Source organism: Mesocricetus auratus, unplaced genomic scaffold (assembly GCF_017639785.1).
Source record: "Mesocricetus auratus isolate SY011 unplaced genomic scaffold, BCM_Maur_2.0 Super-Scaffold_4256, whole genome shotgun sequence".
NCBI classification, from domain to species: domain Eukaryota; kingdom Metazoa; phylum Chordata; class Mammalia; order Rodentia; family Cricetidae; genus Mesocricetus; species Mesocricetus auratus.
The window spans coordinates 80881944-80906303 of NW_024429182.1; the positions used below are offsets into that span (position 1 = coordinate 80881944).

The following is a 24360-nucleotide window of genomic DNA, read 5'->3' on the forward strand; positions in this document are numbered from 1 at the left end:
GGAGTTTAATGGTGGGATTTCTTCTGAAATTACAGAATACTTTTATATCCTGTCTTAGTTACTGTTCTATTGCTGTGAAGAGACATCATGACCAAGGCAGCTCTTACAAGAAAAAGTATTTAATGGGACGCTTGATTACAGCTTCAGAGTTTTAGACCATTATCATGGTGAGGAACACCTTGGCAGGCAGGCATGGTGCTGGAAGAGTAGTAAAGAGGCTACATCCTGATCTACAGGCAGAGAAAGAGACTGAACTTGGTGTAAGCTTGGTGTGATTCTGAGCTGTCAGATATAGGTACTGGGTTCTCTGGAAAAATAGCACAGTAACCTTTTTTGGGGGGGGGGTTGAGACAGGGTTTCTCTGTGGCTTTGGAGGCTGTCCTGGAACTAGCTCTTGTAGACCAGGAGGGTCTCGAACTCAGAAATCTGCCTGCCTCTGCCTCCCAAGTGCTGGGATTAAAGGTGTGTGCCTCTACTACCCGGCTAACAGCATAGTAACTCTTAGCATAGCTGAATTGTCTCTCCAGCTCATAAGATTATTTAACATAGGGAGTTTTAATTTCTTCTTTACCTCATTCCTCTGGCACAACTCAGAATTCTTATTTGTAGTCCCATGAGAGCCTGAGAGGGTGAATAGACTTTGAGACCTGACAATAGATCTTGGATTTAAGCAACTGGAGGGCAGAGGCATGAGCACTAGTCAACATCAGGTGGGAGGGAGGGAGTTCAGCTGGGAGAGGTGAAGAAATGGGAGAGGACAGTGCAGACATCTTGGTTAGGTTGGTTATAGGGAGCAGATTATGTGGTAGAGGGACATGTTGACTTGATGGAGGTTTTTTGTTCGTTTATTTGTGTTTATTCTTACATTTTTTTAAAAATGAGAGACATTAAATTAGAAAACTTTACATTTAGGAAGAAAATTTAGCTGTGTTGGAGATTCTGTAAGAGAAAGTAGTGTCTGAAAAGCTCAGAGTGGTTGGAGGATTGAGTGCAGATATGTTATCTTTCTTGGTAAAGGTTAGACTCTGTGGGTTGGGGGTTAAGATGTTTTGGAAGCAGAAGAGAATGGGGAGGTTGGTTGGCAGTGTTATGCTTAGGGGTTAGGGTGTTGCCAACTTGGTGTGAAGAAAATCTTAAGCAAGATTAAGGGGATTGGCAAGGCTGTTATGTCACAGTGTAAGCTGGTTATGGGAGAAAGTGAGGTTATTTGGACTAGATGGAAGTACAGAGCCATTGCTGCTACAGCTACTTTGAAGAATCAAACCAGACAAGACAGCAGACAAAACAGCATTGAGAAGGAACATTTGGAAATTGAAAAATGCATGTGGGGCTTTAGCTATAAGAGTGAAATGAAGTCAGACGTGGTGATGTAGGTTGTATGTGTAGGTAGGAGGATGTATAGTCCCTAATACCAGTCTTACTTCTAATGCAGATTGCAAATGAAGTCTTTACATCAGGCTTAAAGGATACATAGGACAGAGTCCATGAAAGCTTGCGATTGTCTTTCTCTTGGAGAATTGCAGATGGTATGGCTTCCTGTTGGTATCTTTGTTTAGCAGTACCCAACTGGGGCGCTTGCTCTAGCATTTGTGAGAGTTTTTATTGAGGCTCTGTAGCTAATTGCCTTAATCTATCTTAGTTTTTTGTTTTTTTTTGTGTTTTTTTTTTTGGTTTTTCGAGACAGGGTTTCTCTGTGGCTTTGGAGGCTGTCCTGGAACTCGCTCTGTAGACCAGGCTGGCCTCGAACTCACAGAGATCCTCCTGCCTCTGCCTCCCGAGTGCTGGGATTAAAGGCGTGCGCCACCAACGCCCGGCTTCTATCTTAGTTGTTATTCAAAGGTTCAACCATACTCCACATTGTCCCAGAGCCCCCAGGTGAACAAAAAGAGCCTTCCTAGGTATGCCATCCCAGGATTTTAAAGATTACTGTCTAGAATCCACAGATAAAAGCCACAGCTTTTTTGGGTAAGATAAAAATCTTGTAGTTTCACATTTGTTAAATATATTTTTGTTTTAAATCAGTGTACAATTACTAGAGTTTGATTTACAATAAAAACAGGTAACAGAACTTACAAGTAATTAAAATTTGGTGTTCTAGTCACTTAATCCTTAGATAGCTAAGGAAAATTTACTAAGGAATTGTTTTAACTACATTTTAATATTGCAAAACTGATGCAAATTCATTTATAATTTTGAAGTGAAATGATGATACTGTTTTATTTTAACACAATTTTTTGAGAAGAATTTTTTTTAAACAAATCTCTGAGGGAGAGATGGTTAAGCGGTGAAGAACACTGGTTATTCTTGCAGAGGACCCCGGTTTGATTCCCAGCACTTACATGGGGGCTCACAACCATGTATGTAACTCTCTGGCTTCTGCAGGTACCAGATATGCATGGGGTTGTACATACATACTTGGAAGCTAAACGTTCCTACACACAGAATAAAAATAAAAGGGAAAGTGTCTGAGCCTTCCAAATGAGTGTTTCATCCCTTGACTTGCTCGTAGGACCATTGTTTCTAATGTGAGAATGATGTTCTTGAAGCCCTAGGCTTTTTTTGTCCTTTCTTCTTCATGAAAGCGTGCTTGAATCCAGGTGAGTAAGAGACTGTCCTGGTTAGTATGTGGTCAACTTGACCCAAGCTAGAGTCATTTGGGAAGAGGGAACCTCAATTGAGAAAATGGTCGTTATCAAACCTGTGGGGCATTTTCTTTAAGGACCCAGTTCACTGTGGGTAGGTAGTGCAACCCCTGGCCAGGTGGTCCTGAGTTGGATAAGCAAGTAGACTGAGGAAGCCATGGGAAGCAGCCATGGTTTCTGCTTCAGTTCTGCCTCCAGGTTCTTGCCTTGGGTTCTTATCCTGACTTATCTCAGTGTGACCTGAGAGTTGTAAGCGGAAACAACCCTCTTTCTTCCCCAGGTTGCTTTTGATTACGCCAATAGAAGAAACCCTAACTAAGACAGAAACATATGGGAATAGTACTGGATTTAAGCTTAAAAGGCACATCATTTTTAAGCAATATGATCCCGGCATCTCCTGTAGCTACCTTTTGAGTGCCATTGTTGCAAAGAGCATATATTGCTACCTCATTGCCTTAAGGGCCAATCTCATTTCCTGGTTTATGCCCATTACAAATTAGTTCTAACCATGGACCCATTACAAATTAGTTCTAACCATGGGAGTGAGATCTCTTCAGCCCAGGTTAAAAAAAGCTTAAAGTGATGATGCTTAATCCAGCGGCACCACTAGGTGTGTTGTTTGCATCAAGTCGTTTTAGGGTCCTTTATAGAAATGCTTCTTCATAAGGAAATTTCCTGACTTAACATTTTCTAGAGGTGGCTTTTTGAGGAAAGGAGAATTCTATGTAATGCTTATAGGAGCTGGACCACACGAGACTATTCAGAAGATACTGTTTTAACCAGTGGCAGATGTGTGAGGGCTGAAGATTTGAATCACCTGAAGTAAATAACCTAGATTTATTACATTTCTGGATTTTGAATATAGGTAAATAAAATGAGTGATAATGTATTCACATGGGATCTGTATGTTACAGTTAACATTTAAATTCTCTATGTACTCACGTTTTTTTTTTTTTTTTTGATTGCCACTTAAAGAATCTTTGTCCTCCAAGGCAAGAGTGGCTTTCTATCTGGGATTTTTGCTTCAGTATTTGAACCTGCAGTGGCCATAGTTAAAGAAAAAGCACCTAACCCAATGAGTGAGATTTGCTTCATGTTTGACCAAATGTTTTAACTCGCTGTCTTCACTAATACTGTAACTGCTGTCTTACAGATTTGACTTGATGCAAAACACCACAAAGGCTCCATATTACACAGTATGCGATTTTTGAGGTATGAGCTTTAGAAACTTACCTCTCATGTGGCATGTACATCAGGCTTAACTTCAGTTGGATCATTTTGGGGAAATTTATGCATTTCTCTTTTTTTTTCCTCTCCACATTTTTTCGAGTATTAAAGGGACCGTGGAAGTATTTTTGGATCCTTGCTAAGATTCTTAGTTTAACAGATATATTTCCTTTTTCCACTAAATTGAAGCACTAATTCTGGTAGACAGTCTTTTCAGCCCTTCTAACTTAGCTTACTTAACACTGATTCCTGCCTCCTGGAGTTGAAATCTGTATTTTCTGTTTTGTGCTTTGCTACATCTTAACAATCTGTTCTTAACAGTCTATTATTTGGACTGGGGTGGTCTTGTCATATTGGTGCTAACAGCCTAACATAGTTTCTGAGACATTAGCAGTTTAGATAATTGTAAAAGCTGTTTCATATAAATGTTCAGCTATTTTGTGCATTTTGCTTCAAAATACTTGTACTCAATGCTGGCCGGAAATATGAATTTGCTTTACAAGTGCTTGATCAGGAGGACATGTGGGACAGTTCTGATGTAGTGGTTCTGTGTAGTGAATTGTTGTTACTACATTTTTTTTCAAAACTAATTTTGTACTGAAAAGATTTTCAGTGTTCCTAACTCTTCGGAGTTAAAAACCTGTGTTTCTAATGAATTAGGAAATCACTCTTGATTTTGTAAGCATGAAATCGATTGAACCTAGTTAGTAACTTGTTGGTAACAGTAAACTCATTTTCTTCATTGACGAACATAAGATGCTTTTACAGTTAGTGTAAAAACTTTTGATTGCATTTACATGCTCATGAACTGCTTATATATGCTTTCAGCTTGGAAAACTCTTTGAATTATGGCTATAATAACTCTTAATGTGCTTTGCAAGTTATGAATTAAGAATTTGTTAGATAGGATAGGTATTAATCTATATTCTATACAAGAGAAAACAAAGGCCTGGAAACCAAAGGACTCTGTGCCTTTATAGCAATGGGGCTGGAGTCTTGGCCCAGATGTTTTTAACTTGCATGAATTGTAATCTCATGTTACTATAATTTTTTTAAAAACCAGAAAGCTCTACAGCTAGTATGATTTAGGTGACATGTGAGCATAATGAGAATAGGAAATGCCAGCATGTATAAATATTGGTAGGTGAGTTTTGCACATCAGAATTAGTAATGTGCTTATCTGACTTGTACATTTACTAGGTTATTTTATTCCAGGTTGAAGTAGGTGAAAACTCTCCTTCCCCTTTCTCCTGGCGCTGCCAGGAAGCCCATAAGCTCTCTTTTCCTTCAATGGTTTTTAAAAAAGTAATGCATTAGTTGATTATAGGTGCACAGGTAACAGTGCTATTCTTGGAGATACAAAGGACTATTTTTTCATTTGTTTAAAAATTTTTTTTTATATTGAGTGTTCTTACTGACTTGTACTTACAAAGTGTCTGTATATATCTCTCCCCCCTGGAGGTATTTCATGGATTTTATTTTTCTGCATTAGAAGAATTGGCTTTGTCTTATAGACACAAACTTATAGGCTCAAACCGCATGTTTGAATAAGACAGTCCACCTTTAGTGGTTTTTAGGTTGCTAGGTTATGTTATGGAGTCAGACTTTCTGGTTAGGAGTTCAAGTTTAATTGAACCTGATCTGCATTCTGTATCATCAGGAATTGTATTAAGTACAGACCAAGGTGTGCCCAGTTGGTCGGGGCAAGGGCAGAATTATAAAGTAAAAAAGGAGCATGCACGCAAAATCCTGCTGCCCTTTCTCATATAAGAGAGAGGAGCACAGGCTCATTCTGTTTTTGTCAGTACCCTAAGCTTTTCCAAAATGATCATGAGTTCAGGTATCATTTTGTTTGTTCTGTGGTACTGAGTACTAAACCTAGACCCTCTCCTTGTTTGTAGTAGGCAAGGAGCTCTAAACTGCCCTCTACCCCCCACCAGATTTTTATGAGGTAGGGTGTCACTAAATTGTCCAGGGTTGGTGGTGAGCTTGTGATCTTGCTGTATCAGCTTCTGAGTAGCTGAAATTGAAGGCCTTCATCACAAAGTCTGTTTTTTTTTATTTATTTTTTTTATTTAAATTAGAAACAAGCTTGTTTCACATGTCAATCCCAGCTCCTTCTCCCTCTCCTCCTCCCCTGTCCTCCCCACCAGGCCCCCCACTCAATCTCCACTTCGATCCCCAGGGCAGAAGACACTTGTAATGAATAGAGAAATTAATGCTGTTACTCTTTTTTTTTTTAATGAATTTCTTTTTTTTCCTGGAAAAATCAAGAAAATAAGTTATTTGTATTTTTCATATGCTTAAATAAAATATTTGATTTTCTTTTTTCTTAACAGTTTATGATTGATACCAAGAAAAATAAGACTCATAAAAATCTTGTAGCTTGCCTTGGCTTTTTATTTCACTGAGGAAATTGAGGCATAGAGCTAATAAGAGCTGATAGTTGGATAAAGATGCTGGTTTTGTCTTGGGCTTCATCACTTGTTTGTTAATATCCAGGTGCCAGCTATTATTCTGACAGTACTTGCATTACTGGCCCCAGCCCTCAGATTCAGCATGACTGGAATTCTGAGAAATTGCCTTTTCTTAACATTTTGTTTGCTGGGCTGGTGAGATGACTCAGTATGCAAGTGCTTTTGTTTGTCAAGCCTGATAACCTCAGTTCAGTCCTTAGGAACTACATGGTAGAAGGAGAGAACTGATTGCCACAAACTCATTTTTGACCTTTATATGTTTGCTGTGGTACTTGTGGACACACACACCTCTCCTGAGAGATACGCTCACAATAAATAATTAAATGTAATATTTAACTTTATTCCTTGCTTTTTAAATAAGTTTAATTGGTATTCTTTTCAGTGACAGCATTAGAATAGCTAAGCATAAGCACAATCTTTTAGTTTGTGTGTTCTTATAGCCTACTTGCTTTTCAAATACCATTGTGTATTTTCCTACCAGATATGAAGATTCAGTTCAGAGTTCAGTACACGTCAGGAAGTTCTAACTTTACACAGAATTTGGGAATTCTAGTCTCTTTGACATGCTAACAGTATTTTTTATTTATAACTGGGAAGACTGACTGATAAGGTTTTCGGGAAGGAGAGTGTAGGAAGAATTACTTTTTAGAATCACATCATGGGAGCAACAGTGACCAGTTAATTAAGTTTTCCTGGGGCAGGAGAGAATACCATACAAAACAGTAAAGTCCTGGGGCTGGGGAGGTGACTCAGTCCATAAAATGCTTGTTTGCCTAAGCATGAGGCCCTAAATTGGAACTCCAGTATCCCTATAAAAAGTTGGGTGCAGTAGCTGTGTTTCTAATCCCAGTTGAGGGAAAGCAGAGATAGGCGTATTCATGGAGCTCCCCATCCAGCCAGGTTGATTGACAGATGTGCGTCAGGACCCAGCAAAGCAAAGTGAACAGCTTCTAAGGAATGACACCAGTGCTTGACCTTGACCTGTTAAGTCTCCACATACATCTGCATGCATATTCTCTTCTCCTAAAAAAGTAAATTAACATGAGTTGGTACTGTAATCCAGGAGACTCTTAAGTAGGAGAGCATGAGCCCCAGGCAGTTCATCTGTTGACAATTTCTTCCCAGTTGATTTACTAGACAGTGGAGTGCTTGATAGAGTTGTGGCTGAACATAAAGGTTAGAGGGGAGAGATGCTGTATAGCTTTGGCTATTAAAATGTTTGCTTAAAACTCTAATACTAATTTTTCTTTTTCTTTTCTTCTTTTTTTTCCCCTCCAGAACTGATAGTGCATCAGCCGACTCAGATACTTTAAAATACTCCTCATCCAGAGATAGGGGTGTTTCTTCCTCTTATGGACTGCAACCTTCAAATTCAGCTGTGGTGTCTCGGCAAAGGCACGATGATACCAGAGGCCATGTTGACATACAGAATGACGAAAAGGGTATATATATGTGTATATATATATACATACATACATACACACACACATACAGATTTTCTATTGCTGAAGCATGCTATTGTTTTAGATTGAGTTCTCTTTTTTAAATCCCTCTGCCAGGTGTCCGTCTGTCTTGTCACTCTTCCTCCTTCCTTCCTTCTGTTCATTTTCTAATGTATTGAAAAGATAGGTACCAGATATTATTTTTGAAAACTTCAAAAGTTTGCCCTTTTAAAGGATTTTTAAAAATGCATATAGTTTTAATGTATTGTCCACTTGTAACATCTGAGGTTCTCTGGTTATTGTCTCTTGTGTACTCATCTAAGATGTGCTTAAGCAGAGCGTAAAATCTGTCTGAATTTAATGCTTGTTTCTCTACTTACCTTCCAATGAAGGAATCAAATGGTTTGAAGTCAAATAGTACAGGGGAGGTGGGGGAGAAGCAAAGGCTGTAAATGGGTAAGATCCTGAACTGTTAGTTGAGGGAATGAAACAAGGACCCTGTTAAGATACTGTACACATTGCTTTTTTTCAGGTGGCTACAGTGTCAATGGAGGATCTGGGGAAAATACTTATGGTCGGAAGTCGTTGGGGCAAGAGCTGAGGGTTAACAATGTGACCAACCCTGAGTTTACCAGTGTTCAGCATGGCAGTCGTGCGTTAGCCACCAAAGACATGAGGAAATCACAGGGTAAGACTTGCAAACTGGGGTTGACCACATTCAGCTCTCGTGGCCATAAGCAGATAAGTGCAGCTCTGAATTGCAAAGCATGCAAGTGGCAACACTTTACACTATTTTCTGTGAACTGCTAGCTTATAAAGAAGTGTTACAAGTCTGGGTAAGATCTTAAAGGTTTTCTGCATGGGTTGTAGATACTGCAAGTCCTATATATAGAGTGAACCCTTTTTTAAAGTTAAGTATAACTATACTTTGCCTCTGTTGCAAAATTTCCAGTGTAAATGGAGTGCGTTCAGCATTCAGGGTAGTAAAGATAATGTGTATTCCAGCAAGGTAGGGTGGTACATCCCTTTAATCCCAGCAATTGGAAGGTAGAGGCAGGTGGATCTGTGAGTTCAAGTCCACTATGGTTGGTCTACATAGTTTATTCTAGGACAACCAGAGCTATGTAATATATGTAATGTATATTTCTTTCATTAAAGGGAAGTAAAATTTTATTGATAAAACTGCATACAAAGTTGAGGTTTCTGATTTAAATGGTTTGTTTCATATAATTGCTTTTTGCACAATGTAGTTTTATGTATATTGTAGTGAACATTTTGTGTGTATTACAAACATACACAAAGGGTGTTTAACAAGCTGGATGGTGCTGGTGCCTACCTTGAATCCCAGCATTTGGGAAGTAGAGGCAGGCAGATCTCTATGTATTTGAGGCCATCTTGGTCTACAGAGCAATTTCCAGGACAGCCAGGGTTACATAGTGAAACCCTGTCTCAAAAAACAAAACAACAAAATAAATGCATTTAGCTTTTAAAAAACTGCTTTCTTGGATTGGAGAGGATGGTGCAGTAGTTAGGAGCGATTGTTGCTTTTATACTTGGGTTTGATTTCTAACACCCACATAGTAGTTCACAACCATAACCATCCAGAGCTCCACCTTCAGGAGATCTGATGCCCTCTTCTGACTCCTGTGGGCACCAAGAATGCAAGAATGTACATAGTGCACATGTGCATATGCAGGCAAATACACATAAAATGAATACCTCCTTTCTCCCTCCTTTCCTTCCTCCCCTCCCTTTCCTGCCAGGGACCTCTCTTCCATGAGAAATAAAAGCATGACCTTTTTTGTCTATAGAGACACCATCAGCCCTGTTTTGTAGTCATTGCCCATTCCTGCTTTCTTTCTTGGTTTTTGCATTTTGTTTTTCTTGAGGTGATTTCCTTGTTTTGCCCAAGTTAATCTAAAAAAAACTTGTGGACTCAGAATTGTTAGGAGTAGCTGGGACTGCAGGTACTTGCTACCATGCCTTTTCTTTTTACCTAGATTTTGAAAATAGCTTGGAATGGAACTGAAAAAAAGTTCCTACCCATTTCTTTTTTCTTTTTTCTTTTTCTTTCTCAGCTGGTCTTCAATGAAGTGCTCAGTTTGCAGAGGGTTTTTCATTCATTTTTTTCTTTGATGAGAGTTTGGAGTTTGTAGAACTGTGACCAGGCATTCTTCTATAGATACAAAGAGAGCTGAACAGAAGAGAGATCAGTATACTGGATTTTGATGTACTTCAGAATGCCTAAACAATATGCTTCATACTTTTAGTGTACTAGGTGACCATGAAATGTTTATATTCACAGAGCGATCGATGTCGTACTCGGATGAGTCTCGACTGTCGAATCTTCTTCGGAGGATCACCCGGGAAGATGACAGAGACCGAAGACTGGCTACTGTAAAGCAGCTGAAGGAGTTTATTCAGCAGCCAGAAAATAAACTGGTGAGTAAATGTGCTTGTAGTTGCTGAGGATCTCAGTGTTCTCAAAGTACACAAGGTGGTTCTGTGTTGGGAGGTTTCAGCAAGAAATTGTTTGTTTCTAGGAAGAAAGAAGTTTCCTTAACTCTGTACTTGACCTATGTTAGGGTGCCCTGGAATGATATTCCCCTAATGTGTCATTTATGGTGGCTGTTGTTGGCATCACTTTGGTGTCTTCTTTCATAAAGCACATTTAAATTTTTTAACATAATTTAGCTTATGGATAACCCTGCTGTCCATAGACATTTTCTTTGACAGGACTATATATATATATATTCATATGTGAATTGGAAGTATGAGGTGTGTGCTATATGTATGTAAGTCTGGTCTAGTGATCAGGGCTAAAGAAATGGAAAAGTTGGGGCTTGATAGATGGCTCTGAGGTTAAGGGTGTCTACTGCTTTTGCAGGGGTCTTCAGTTTGGTTCCCAGCATTCATGTTGGGCAGCTCACAATTGCCTGTAACTCCAGTTCCAGAACACTTCTGGCCTCTGAGAGCACTTTGCATGTACACATTCACCCCCCCCCCCTCTCTCTCTCTGGAAAGAAATGGAAAAGCTCTTTAAAAGACAGTCTTTAGAAGCAGTTAGAAAATATTTCTCACCAGCCGTGGTGGTGCATGCTTTTAATCCTGGCACTTGGGAGGCAGAGGTGGATAAATCTTGTGAGTTTGAGGACAGCCAGGGATACACAGAGAAACCCTGTCTCACCAAGAGAAAAAAGTATTTTTTCACTTTTTTTTTTTTTTTTTTTTTTTTAGTTTTTCAAGATAGGGTTTCTCTGTAGCTTTGGAGCCTGTCCTGAAACTTGCTTTGTAGACCAGACTGTCCTCAAATTCACAGAGCTCTGCCTGTCTATGCTGTCTGAGACCTGGGATTAAAGGCATGTGCCACCACTGCCTGGCTTATTTCTTTACTCTTAAGAGCAGGAGAAAATTAGTAAGAATGATATAAGGCAGAAAGCAAGCTCCTCCCCTGAAAATTTATTATGAAAAAATTTGAATGTACAGCAAGTAGAAGTACAGCGAAGCTCATGCTGCCACCCCTAGATTATGTCATTGGTATGTCACTGTATTCCTTTATTACCTCTAAGTCACCTTATCATTCCATGTAAATGCTCTTTTCAGAGCTTTTCAATTAAAATGAGCTTGAATGTGTCTTGCTGACGATTTCAACTCTTGTTTCCTATAAGTCTTTTTTATAGGGAAACATGTCATCCTCATGTGATTAGGATTGGCAATAACAAGTAGACTGAGATGCTGTATAATCATAATCTGAATGGAAAGATAAAGTATACAATGCTGTTTTTAAGTAGGAATCTGAAGTTTTTATAATTTTTTTTAAGGTACTAGTTAAACAGTTGGATAATATCTTGGCTGCTGTGCATGATGTGCTTAATGAAAGGTAAGTAACTAATAATGGTCACATTTAGGTGACTTTGAAGGTAATTGTAGAAACTATTAAAATATATATGATGTACCCTGAGCCTTATTTATTTTTGGTTGTGAGCTGAGCCTTTGACGGCTGAGCCATCTCTCCAGCCCCCGAGCCTTATTTATAAACGTCACTATAATATATTCTTTTTTTCCCCCCCAAGCCAGGGTTTCTCTGGCTTTGGAGGTTGTCCTAGAACTAGCTTTTGTAGACCAGGCTGGTCTCGAACTCACATCCACCTGCCTCTGCCTCCCGAGTGCTGGGATTAAAGGCGTGCCCCACCAATGCCTGGCTCCTTTTTTAAAAAACATTTTAAAATAATTTATTTAATTTTATTTTGTGTTCATTGGTGTTTTGCCTGCTTGTAAGTCTGTTTGAGGGCAGTGGATCCTGGAGTTACAGACAGCTGTGAGCGGCCATGTAGGTGCTGGGGATTGAACCTGGGTCCTCTGGAAAAGCAGTCAGTGTTCTTAACCACTGAGCCATGTCTCCAGCCCCCCTTCATACTATTCTTAACCTGTTACTTACTTATTATTAATTTTTGTTGAATACAAATGGAATATATTTGGAAGAGAATCCTCTTCTTTCCTAATCATTGGCTTGAAGAAAACCATGAGCTAATGTTAGCTAGCATGCATGAAAGTTATTGTTTCTGGAGTTTTAGAAATGCTTAGAGAGCAGCCGAAAAGGTGATTCTCATTCTTTAAATCATCTCTAGGCTTCTCAAAGATGTTCAGTGATTCCAAAGGATTGCATTATTAGAATTAGCAGGTCACTGATGGTTGTATTTTACATAATTTTTTTTTTGAGACAGGGTTTCTCTATTTTGCTTTGGAGGTTATCCTAGACTTGCTCTGTAGACCAGGCTGGCCTCGAATTCACAGAGATCTGCCTGCCTCTGCCTACCAAGTGCTGGGACTAGAGGCATGGGCCAACAACACCCGGCTAATTTCTTAATGTTATTCTTAGTTCTAGCTGTTATCCCTTTAAGTTTGTGTGGTTTAGCCACTAAACATTTCCTACATCACAATCGTTACATGTTGGGTGTTATTAGAAATGCTTTGCATTTCCTAATAATTTCCTGCCACCTCTTTCTGTGAGTCAGAAGTGGAACTTGAAGCCTGGATTTTTAGCACTTCTTAGATTTTTTAGTGTTTCTCAGTAAATGCTTTTGTAAAGAAATTCAATGTCTGATAAAGGGACTTATGAACATTATAGAATATAGAGATGCAGATACAGAATGGATAAAATTCTACCTTTTAATTTAGTTTGAGCTTTGAAAAGTCATTTAGGAATCCTTTAATACATGGGAGACATTGTTTTGTAAGAAGTGTTAATACTTTTCCTCCTTGAAAACTAATGCCTTTTGTGTGTGTTTTGTTTGATTTGCATTAAAATAAACACAGTAGCAAGTTGCTTCAGGAGTTGAGGCAGGAGGGAGCTTGCTGTCTTGGACTTCTCTGTGCTTCTCTGAGCTACGAGGCTGAGAAGATCTTCAAGTGGATTTTTAGCAAATTTAGCTCATCTGCTAAAGATGAAGTCAAGTTGCTCTACCTGTGCGCCACCTACAGAGCACTGGAGACTGTTGGGGAGAAGAAGGCCTTTTCCTCGGTGATGCAGGTGAGAGCCAGGGACCCATAATGGAGTGGAGTGAGGTAGAGGACCAAGTGGAGGACAGGGCTTACCTGCCTACTTGGACACAGCACTGTGCAAATGAAGTGCATTTTGAGTTTGAGTAAAGTTTTAAAGTAATTTTTGTTGTTGTTTTCTTCGAGACAGGGTTTCTCTGTGGCTTTGGAGGCTGTCCTGGAGCTAGCTCTTGTAGACCAGGCTGGTCTCGAATTCACAGAGATCCGCCTGCTTCTGCCTCCCGAGTGCTGTGACTAAAGGCTTGCACCACCACTGCCCAGCCAGGTTTTAAAGTAATTTAATTTCAAGCATTTGTCTTTTCGTTTTTTAGAAGTTTCCCTTTGAAGTTGCTTAATAGAGTGACTTGCAGATTAAAAGTAGGAACTCTACTCAAAGAGTTGGACTGGAGGACCCCTTACAGTTTTTTAGACAAAAGCTAAATATCACAATTAATTTCTAAATCTTCTCCCCCTTTCCCTAAGTTTTAGGTTTGATGCCAAAAATTATTAATCTAAATAATGGAAACACTAATTTATGAATGTACTTCCGCTTCTGTTTAGTTCTGCTTCACTTCTGAATGTCTAGATACATGGAAAAACTCATTCCCAAATTAGGGTTTCGTTTGGCTAGGGTTTTTTGAGATAGGGTCTTACTGTAAACTGCCATCCAATGTCTCACCTATTCTGCCTTAGCCCCTTGAGTGCCAGGACTACATGCTGTATCTGACTTTCCAGTTTAATCTGAGTAACATTTATGTGATGTTTTTGTTGAGGGAATGTTTGAAAAAAAGGTAGTGCCTAGACTATCTGGTATCTTTATTTATTTTTGAGAGGCAGAGTTTTACTATGTAGGCCTGGCTGGCATGGAACACAGAGATCCATTTACCTCTGTCTTTTGACTACTGGGACTAGAGGTGTGTGTCACTATGCCTGGCTTTGTTTGCCTTTTTACAGCTCACAAACTGCTTCATTTTGAATAATGAAAAAAAATACATATGTATGTGTGAAATATCCTTATGTTTTTCCTTGACTGTAGAAATTTTTGGAAAGTTTCTGATAATTACTGTAAACAAAACAGTATAGCAACAAATTGCTCTTATTTTACACATAATTTTTATATAAGCATTTCCTAACTGTAGTTTGAAAGATTCCAAATCCACAGGACAATATATAGACCAGTTTGATAAGATTTCTGGTCTCGTGTATATTAAGAATGCTGCTGCTGTAGCCGGGCGTTGGTGGCACACGCCTTTAATCCCAGCACTCGGGAGGCAGAGGCAGGTGGATCTCTGTGAGTTGGAGGCCAGCCTGGTCTACTGAGTAAGTTCCAGGATAGCCTCCAAAATAATACGGAGAAACCCTGTCTCAAAAAACCAAAAAAAAAAAAAAAAAAAAAGAATGCTGCTGCTGCAGCCCCTGCCTAATCACATTTTTCTGTTTTACTTACTTTTTAAAATATGTGCAGTTTTCCTGTTTTTTTTTTTAACGGATTATTATGTATAGTGTTCTGCTGCATGCATACCTGCAGGCCAGAAGAGGGCATCAGATCTCATTATAGAGGGTTGTGAGCCACTATGTTGTTGCTAGGAATTGAACTCAGGATCTATGGAAGAGCAGCCAATGCTTTTTAACCTCTGAACCATCTCTCCAGTCTTACATTGTGGTTTTTAAGGCAGGGTCTCACTCAGCCCTGACTGGCCTGAAACTCATGATGATCCTCCTGAGTCAGCTTCCCAAATGCTGAAAGTACAAGGGTGTGCTACTGTATATGGCTTAGAGGTTTCTTTATCTTTTTGGTAGTTGAAATATGTGTGGTATGCATGTGTGTGGAGGCCAGAGGTCAGTGGTTTTTTACATTGCTCTCCACCTTAGTATTTTGAGACAGGGTCTCTCATTGGCTATCAGAAAACCTCAGTAACCTGCCTGTCTGCAGTTCCTCCTCCTTTGATAGTGCTTGAGTTAGATATGTACCACATTTGTCCTTTATTGGGTGCTAGTTATTGAACCCAGGTCTTAATGCTTGTATGACAGGCACTTTACCAACTGAACCATCTCCCTATCCCTTACAGTTGTTTTATTTTCACGTGAATACTTTTTGTGGAAATATTTGAAGGTAAATTAAATACATATGACAATTCACTGTTAGTTTATCTATCACTGAAGAATAAGCCTATTCCCTTCTATAGCAGCAATATACTAAAGAAAAGCATTTTATTGCCTACACAAACTATGTTCAAGTGTCTGTAATTGCCCTTAAGGTACTAAATCTATGGTTTCCCTGAGCCAGGATCCCATTCAAGATTCAAGTATTGCCTTTGGTCCTGTGCTTCTTAAATTTTGTTACAATGATAGTTTTCCATACTCCTCCTCTCCCCATGTTTTAAATGATTGTACTTTCCTGATTAGAAACAGTTTAAACATTTTTGAGCATGAATACTTGATGGGTTCATTACAGGTACCTGATGACAGATTGTCCCGTCCCTCTATTGGACTTGAAGAGTGCCCACTGGTTGATGGAATGATCATCAGATCTTACTATGAAGCTTTTTTCCTTTCAAATGAGCAGTCTGGGTCTGATGTCTTGATCTTTGGATGTCCTAGTGTTTTAGTAATTTTTCACTCAGTGATTTTAAGCATCTAGATGGTACCATTGGCTTCTGCAAAATGGTGACTTTAAGATTCTAGCTCTACCTTTTTAAAAGTTTCATTTATATTATGTTTTATGAGTGTTGTATGTGTAACCATGTGCTTGTGTGGTATCTGCACAGGGTATAGAAAGCCCATTAGTTCCACTGGAACTGGTGTTACACAGATAGTTGTGAGCTCTTCTGTGGGTGCTGAGAACTGAACCCAGGTACTCTTCAAGAACAGCAAATATTCTTAGCTGCTGAGACATCGCACCAGCATCCATGTGTACACATATATGTGCATGTAAAAAACGATCTTTTTTTTTTTTGGTCTGAGGAAAGTGGCTTTTAGCAACTGTGTGTAAGTGGTAGGTCTATTTTCATACACACACATACACTCAGTGGAAAGAAGCCTGAATGTCATCTATAGGGACCCCATCCTAATTACCTCTCTCCAGATCATTTTGATTCGAAACAAAATTTGCTTTTAAAGCATATTAATTGCCTAAGATTTACTTTGAAAACAACTTTTTTTTTAAACTTCTTTGGTGTTTTAAGAAAGGGCTTTACTTTGTAACCCGTCTTTTCTGATTTATTCTTCCTTAGCCTCTCAAGTGCTGGGGTTACAGGCCTGTGCCATAGCTCCTAGCTTTGAGGTGTTTAAAGAAATCAGTTTCCCAAGTATGTTTTATATTTTTGGGGGATATGTTGGTGGGTAGAGTTATGTGGGTATATTCCTGACCAGCCTCAAGCTTTCCCAGCTCCCAGATTAGCCTCCTGAGTGCTGGGAAAAGGCATGTGCCATGACATCTGGTTACATGCATCTTATTTTTGTACTTTTAAATTCAGTTACAGCCACAGAGTTACTATGAATAAGGTACAGAGGTATTAGTCACCACTAAAGTTAGTTGATAAAAAGGAATAATGTTAATAGAAATTAAAATAGAGCACGGTATTGGTTTTTAGCCTAACATAATGAATGAACACTTTTTTTAAAAAATTAAAGCAATAGAACTTGCTTTCTTTTGAAAACACTGAACTATTTATATAAAGTGGTAATATTTTGTGCTGTCTAGTTTTATATTTTATACATTATTGAAAACATTTTCTTTGGTCTCATAACCCGCTGTGAAATGAAACTCTTTATTTTCTCTATACATTGTCAAATGTTTATGATTGTAACTTGCTTTTCAGCTCGTGATGACCAGCTTACAATCCATTCTTGAGAATGTGGATACACCAGAATTACTTTGCAAATGTGTTAAGTGCATTCTTTTGGTAGCTCGATGCTACCCTCATATTTTCAGCACCAATTTTAGGGTGAGTTTCTTATTGCCATCCACCTTTCTCTGAGGGTGGGATTTTTGCGAAGAAGTGGGGCATCAAATGGTAAAGAAGCTTCTGACCATTTGAATATAATCAGTGATGTTTTGGAGGAAAGGGGTTGTTTGGTGCAGTAGTCTCACAACAATGGTGATCATGACAGTGTCGATAGTTTTTATAAAAGCTAACAACTCCATTTTTTCTCCTGTCATTAATACCTTTGGTATAGAAGAGAACTTAATTCCTCAGTGTTACCCCTCAACTCCAATATCAGGTAGATTGAACAGCTTTTTCCAGGGTCTTTTAATGTTATGTGATCTCACTAATGACGTATCAGTGAAACCTTAAAATGATTGGCCTCCTCTTTTTGTCTCCAAGGATACAGTTGATATATTAGTTGGATGGCATATAGATCATACTCAGAAACCCTCCCTCACACAGCAGGTGTCTGGTAAGTCTTAGCTTGTGTCTGTCCTGTAAATAGTGTGAAAAGAAGTGTCAGTCTAATCTAGCAAAAAGGGTTGCTTCAAGAAGATATATTAGCTGTTATAAGTGAGTGTCACTGAGTAGTTCTGTTGATCTTTTCAAAGCAAAATTATTTATGTAGTAAATAGTAGCTTGGAATACCTTGAAACCTAAAGTGGAAGATTGTGGTCTTTGTGTGTGCATTAAGTGTGCCATGGGTGTTGGGTCCCCTGGAACTAGAGTTATAGACAGTTGTGAACTGCCGTGTGCGTGCTGGGAATTAAACCTGGGTCCTCTGGAAGAGCAGTCTTAACTGCTAAACTATCTCTCCAATCCCCATTTGTTGTTTCTTTTATGGTCATTTTAAGTGTGCCACAAATAAGTGGAAGATTGTCATCTATGATAAAAAGCAAATGATAAACTCATTTGTATACACTTGCTTGTTTCAAATGGTACAGTGTCTCTCCTAAATCATTGATGTAATATTTGACAAGAATATGCCAGTTATAATGGATAGTATCAATTCTACTGTGAAGCCAAATGTATCTATTCATGACCTTGGGATTTAAAGCTTGGTTGATAATACATGGTGGCATTTTAAGTCGTGTGTGTGTATGCACACACATAGATTTTAAATCAGATAAAAATGATACAAAATTTACATACTGATTCCTGAAGGATGTTAATTTCTGTAACATTAAAAGAGGCTTGATTAATTCCCACATGCTTTTTAGTGGCAGTTCTAATGTTATTATGATACATGCATGTTTTAAGAATAGGTAGCTTGAAAGCATTAATTTTTTACTTTTGGTAATCCCTTCCATCCCCCCCCCCCTTTTTTTTTCCCTTTCTGTTGAAAATTTCCATGATGTCAAGGGTGGTTGCAGAGTTTGGAGCCATTTTGGGTAGCTGACCTTGCATTTTCTACCACTCTTCTTGGTCAATTTCTTGAAGACATGGAGGCATATGCTGAGGTAAGTTGTAGAAAGCCAGGTCATTCTCAAAGATTATAAACAGAATTAGATTTATTTTAAAATAATTAAGACTGGCATTTAAGCATAAGATCATTGAGATTAGTTTTTTAAATTTTATTTTTGCTATTTTTAAATAACCAGAGTTTTTATATTCAAACACAATAGACATACCCACTCCCCATTCCCACACACACTCACTCACCATATATACATGTATATATATGTCTTAATATTATGCAGAGTTCAAATGTTCTTGATAGCAGGTATTTTTCTTGAAGGCAGTTTTTTAAATCACCAAAAGGCTGATTTAAATGAAAAATACCCCTAAAGATGCTGTATTGGTGGAGATAATTTTCATAATCTACCTGGTTTTGTTTGGAATATTTTAATTAGAGAATTTTAGGAATACGGAGTCCTATGTTCCTCTTTTGGACTAAATTTTGAACTAAAATTTCTCATAATTGACAATCTTTTCTAGGGCTAGGTGCAGTTGAACATGCCTTTAATTCCAGGCACAGCTAGGCAGATCTGTGTGTGTTGGAGGCCAGCTTGGTCCACATATTGAGTTCCAGGCCAGTAGAAAGATACTGTTTTAAAAGGAAAAACAAAAACAAACAAAAAACCCACTAATGTTAAATGACTTAAAGAATTGGGAAACCAAAAAAAAAAAAAAAAAAAAAAAGGAAGGAAGAAAGAATTGAGAAGTTTACTTGGATACGCCTCTGCTACTCCAGAGGCTGACATAAGAGGAATGATGGAGCCCAGAAATCTTGGCAACTTAGTAGACTATCTCAAAATAAAGTGTTTGGGGCAGGGGAAGGAAATCTATAAAGAAATAGGGGCTGGAATGTAGCTCATTGCACAGCCCTTTCCTAGTATATGCAAGGGCTTGGGCTGGATTCCTGGCTACTAGCTTATATCAATAAAGCCAAAGCACACCTCTCATTGTACCGCTATTTCAATAAGAATGTTGTGTATTTACTTCTAGGACCTCAGCCATGTGGCCTCTGGGGAGTCAGTGGATGAAGATGTTCCTCCTCCATCAGTGTCATTACCAAAGCTGGCAGCACTTCTCCGAGTGTTCAGTACTGTAGTGAGGAGCATTGGGGAGCGCTTCAGCCCAATTCGGGGCCCACCGATTACTGAGGCGTATGTCACAGATGTAAGTGTCTTTTAAAAGCCACTTTATATTGTGAGGGCCTCTTGTATCCAGTGAACTAACCTTTCGTGTTAAATGTGTTTGTGTCTGGTTACTTCCTTATTCAGAAAAGTAGCGAAGTCTGCTTACCAACCTCCATCCTCACTCTCACCCCACCAAGAAAGGGCCACTCTGAATTCTTGCATACCTTTGATATTTCTCTAAGAAGTTCCTTCACAGATCCATGTATTTATTTTTATTTTCTTTGGTACTGGGGTTGAACCTTGCATAGGCTTTATTCTTACTTACACTTCATAAAGCACCATATTTTTTCCTCAACTTGTATTTACTATTTTTAATATACAATTTTAAAACTTTAAAAATACACAGAGAAACCTTGCCTCAAAAAACCAAATAAAAACTTTAAAAATATTAATTTTTCTTTAAATATTGAGCTCCTTTTAGTTTTCAGCACAATAAGAATAATAAAGCATAGAGAAAGCATCAGAAATCATTTTCTTTGGTTGATTGTGTAGTTTGTAGTAGAGCCTTTGCCTTGCCTGGAAACCCTGAATGCTAGCCCTACCACTGCAGTGAAAATAAAGTGATCATTTTTTTTGAAAATGACAAGGTGAAACTCAAGAGTCATATGTTTGATTTAAAAGATACTATTTTAAAATATCAGCCCGAAGCCAGGTATGAGAAGTGATCAGATTATCGCATGTGAGTGGTCAATGCGTGGTGTAGTTTAGGAGAGAGAAATGAGCCCAGAACACTGCTCTGGAGTGAGGAAGGAGATGCATATGTGACATCCAGGGAAGACGGTGTACATGACTGAAGTATGCTACTACTTAGGCACAGTGCTGGCCTTTTAGGAGCATGGCTTTGGATAAATTATTGTGTAACTCTTGGAAAGGTAGGTGTGTATTAGAGCCGAAGTATTAGGTTATACATATAACTAAGCCTGCATGTTGATAGTTGAAGTCTTCAAAATGGCTTAATTTCTTTCTTCCCTTTTTATGAAAAGGTTGTTGCTTGAAGAGTGACATAAAGACAGTTAAGTCAAATGTGAAACAAAAGGAAAGGAACATAAGGTTTCTCAGAATAGTTATATTTTAAATGTTATGAAGGCCTTCAGTTTTTGCTTTTGTGAACAGCATTAATGAAACTTACATACAGATTTTAAAGACAATCCACTGGGTATTACTGATTAGCGTAAACTTTTTTTAATTTTTTTTAAAAACTTAATGCCATGTGGTGGTGGTGTATGCCTTTAATCCCAGCACTCAGAAGGCAAATGCAGGTGGATCTCTGAGTTCAAAGCCAGCCTCGTCTACAAAAATAGTTCCAGGACAGGCTCAAAAGCTACAAAGAAAAAAACCTGTCTCAAAAAACAAAACAACAAAAATCGTTACTTATCATTTGAAATTTAGTACATAAATATTGTTATAGTTAATGATTTCTATGCATGTGTGCATGTATGTACATTGGAAATTATCTGGGTTTTATGGTTCTTAATAAGATGTGCACATCGGGGAAAGAACTTCCAGGACTCAGTGGTAGAATACTTCACTATCATGGTCATTGATACACAAACTTTAATATTAGCTTAAAGCAACCTTAGTATTTATTTTGGAAAGATTATTAAAAATTCAAGATCTAGCTGTGGGGAGGTGGTGTATTCCTTCAATTCCAGCTTGGGAGGTAGAGGCAGGCAGATCTGAGTTCAAGGCCAATCTCGTTTACATAGTGAGTCCAAAGACAGCCAGGACTGTTACACAGAGAAACCCTGTCTCAAAAAACCAAGAACAAACAAAACCAAAAACGACCAACCAAATAAAAACATTCAAGATCTCTGTTTAAGCAAATGTGAGCAGGACATTCCTCAGTTTTGGCGTGTTTGTAATTATAAAGATACTAAGCTTTAGCCATTTGATAATTTCTAGGAATAGGGGAAGATTATGAGTGAACTCAAGGGGGACAAATTGCATTTCTTGTCAACATTGTAATTTGGAATACTTTTAAGCCAAGATCTTTGATGCCTTTCTTAGCTATCATGAATTAGAGAATAAACTGTGAGCTATGTGGAAGTGCACATCAGTAAAGCCATCCGGGTTAGCCTTTGCTCCATCCCAGTCAAAAAGGAAAAAAAAATCCTCAAAACAAGACTGTTAACATGACACATACTTTTGAGTTGAAGCTGCATTAAATAGCAAATAGTGGTGTAGCTTGTGTTTAAAAAGGTGCTTGTTTTCCCCATTTGCAGGTTCTATACAGAGTAATGAGATGCGTGACGGCTGCAAACCAAGTGTTTTTTTCTGAGGCTGTGTTGACAGCTGCTAATGAGTGTGTTGGTGTTTTGCTCGGCAGCTTGGATCCTAGCATGACTATACATTGTGACATGGTCATTACATATGGATTAGACCAACTGGAGAATTGCCAGACTTGTGGTACCGATTATATCATCTCAGTCTTGAATTTGCTCACATTGGTATGTGAATTACTCCTTTTGTTGTTTTTAATTGTTGTATATGTAGGCTTATGTAGGTCTTTAAATTGATGTGGAAGAAATTAAAGAGCTTTGCTTCGTGTGTTTTAAGAAATGGTTTGCTTTTATCTTTGTAAGATTCCATTGATAACTCATTTTTCTAGTCCAGTATGCCTTTTTTCTAATATTAAGCTGCCTTTAGTGTTTGGTAGCTCACTTTAGTCTTCTTTTCTGACCTTGTGTTGCTGACATGTCCCCTTTTACTAGAGACTCACTAGTGCATCTAATAAGTGCTGTATGGGAGAAGGTATTTGACTACTTTAAAAAATATGCTTATATATTATTTCTTAGAAAAACCTTACCTAATTTCTTCTCCTTTAATTTATTAGTAGTATATAACTGCTCCCTTTAAAGTATAATGGACCTTAGTAATTAGCTCCTGTAATTAAAATGCATGTCCTATCTGGTTCGTGTAGGCTGTTGATTGCCTCCTCCTGATACTTTATCTGATTTTAGTATTTTAAAGAACTCCTGGTTCTTTTTCTATCTCCATTTTTTTTTTGCCTTTTTAAAGAATTTCCATCTATGTAGTCCTTTAATATTGACACTTTTTTCACCTTAGTAATGCTCATTTAAGGCTGTCCCTTGCCTTTTTGTAACTTATGTAAGCTTATTTTAAAATTTTGTTCTTTTAGATTGTTGAGCAGATAAATACAAAATTACCATCGTCGTTTGTAGAAAAACTTTTTATACCGTCATCTAAATTGCTATTTTTACGATACCATAAAGAAAAAGAGGTAAGTATTACATGGATAACAAGAAGTGGGACTTCTTTTGCTTAGCAGATTATGTCAGTATGAACTGATCCTTGATACTGAACATAAAGGGATTACAGTGACTGCTTTAGGTTAATACTTATCATACTAGTACCTTCATGAAGGGAGGTATCTAATAGCCTTTTCAGAGTACCCATAATTTACTTTATTAAATTGATTTTGGTAAATACTATAAAGGCAAAGAGGCAGATTTATTTCTAAAGTTATAAATTCAGAAATATTGAATGTAAACAAAAAAATAAAATAAAAGTAGTTCTTCTTGAGAAATTTCGCATTATCAGCTTTTAGAGCATTCTTTTGGAGGCTGTCCTGGAATTTGCTCTGTAGACCAGGCTGGCCTCGAACTCAGAGATCTACCTGCCTCTGCCTCGCAAGTGCTGGGATTAAAGGAGTTCACCACCAATGCCCTGCTAGAGCATTCTTTATTTACAATAAGTCTGTAGAGCTTTGTGAAAAGCCCACTAATACATAGGTTCCTTAAGGTTTGGTCTTATAAAGTGAAGCTTTTGGATATTATGGTCTGTGAGGTTCATGAGTCTTGCATAGCTATCTCCCTAACATACTGCATATGGTGATTTTTAATCACTTCCCTGAAATTTTTCCTTTCTAGGTTGTTGCTGTGGCCCATGCTGTTTATCAAGCAGTGCTCAGCTTGAAGAATATTCCTGTTCTGGAAACTGCCTATAAATTAATTTTGGGAGAAATGACTTGTGCACTAAACAATCTGCTACACAGTCTCCAGCTCCCTGATGCCTGTTCTGAGATTAAACATGAGGCTTTTCAGAATCATGTATTCAATGTTGACAATGCCAACTTTGTAGTTATATTTGATCTCAGTGCCCTGACTACAATTGGAAATGCCAAAAACTCCTTGATTGGGGTGAGTCTTTAATTGTAAAGACTTTGTTATTTATGCATTTTATGTTATTTCTGGTTTTGAGACAGGGTTCTGCTGTGTGGCCCAAGTGGGTCTTGAATTTATGTTCTTGTTTGGCCTTCTGAGCACTCACTGGGATTACTGGCATATACTCCCCTTCTGGCTATAAAGACTATCCATGATTAAGCCCTCTCTACCCTTTCCTATTTTGTCGTTATCATCATCTCCTCCTCCTCCTCCTTCTTTCCTTCCTTCTTCTCCTTCCTCCTCTTCCTCTTCATCCTCCTTCTCCTCCTCCCTCCCACT

At 38.3% G+C, this 24360-nt stretch overlaps 1 protein-coding gene across 3 annotated transcripts in view; it reads left to right on the top strand.

Annotated features, from left to right (window-relative positions):
* The window catches only part of Smg1 (SMG1 nonsense mediated mRNA decay associated PI3K related kinase), a 96311-nt gene that overhangs the window by 15523 nt on the left and 56428 nt on the right, over positions 1–24360 (top strand). Inside the window, exons 2-14 of one of the 3 annotated variants that reach the window (XM_040755838.1) lie at positions 3796–3854; positions 7625–7788; positions 8321–8476; positions 10094–10230; positions 11610–11668; positions 13105–13318; positions 17148–17273; positions 17655–17727; positions 18618–18715; positions 19704–19877; positions 22120–22344; positions 23037–23138; positions 23788–24057. In XM_040755838.1, the coding sequence (XP_040611772.1) occupies positions 3841–3854; positions 7625–7788; positions 8321–8476; positions 10094–10230; positions 11610–11668; positions 13105–13318; positions 17148–17273; positions 17655–17727; positions 18618–18715; positions 19704–19877; positions 22120–22344; positions 23037–23138; positions 23788–24057 (1812 nt within the window). In that variant the 5' untranslated portion in view covers positions 3796–3840. Of the gene's footprint in view, positions 1–3795; positions 3855–7624; positions 7789–8320; positions 8477–10093; positions 10231–11609; positions 11669–13104; positions 13319–17147; positions 17274–17654; positions 17728–18617; positions 18716–19703; positions 19878–22119; positions 22345–23036; positions 23139–23787; positions 24058–24360 lie in introns of those variants that run through there. The other 2 variants (XM_040755837.1, XM_040755839.1) reach the window with 2 other exon arrangements.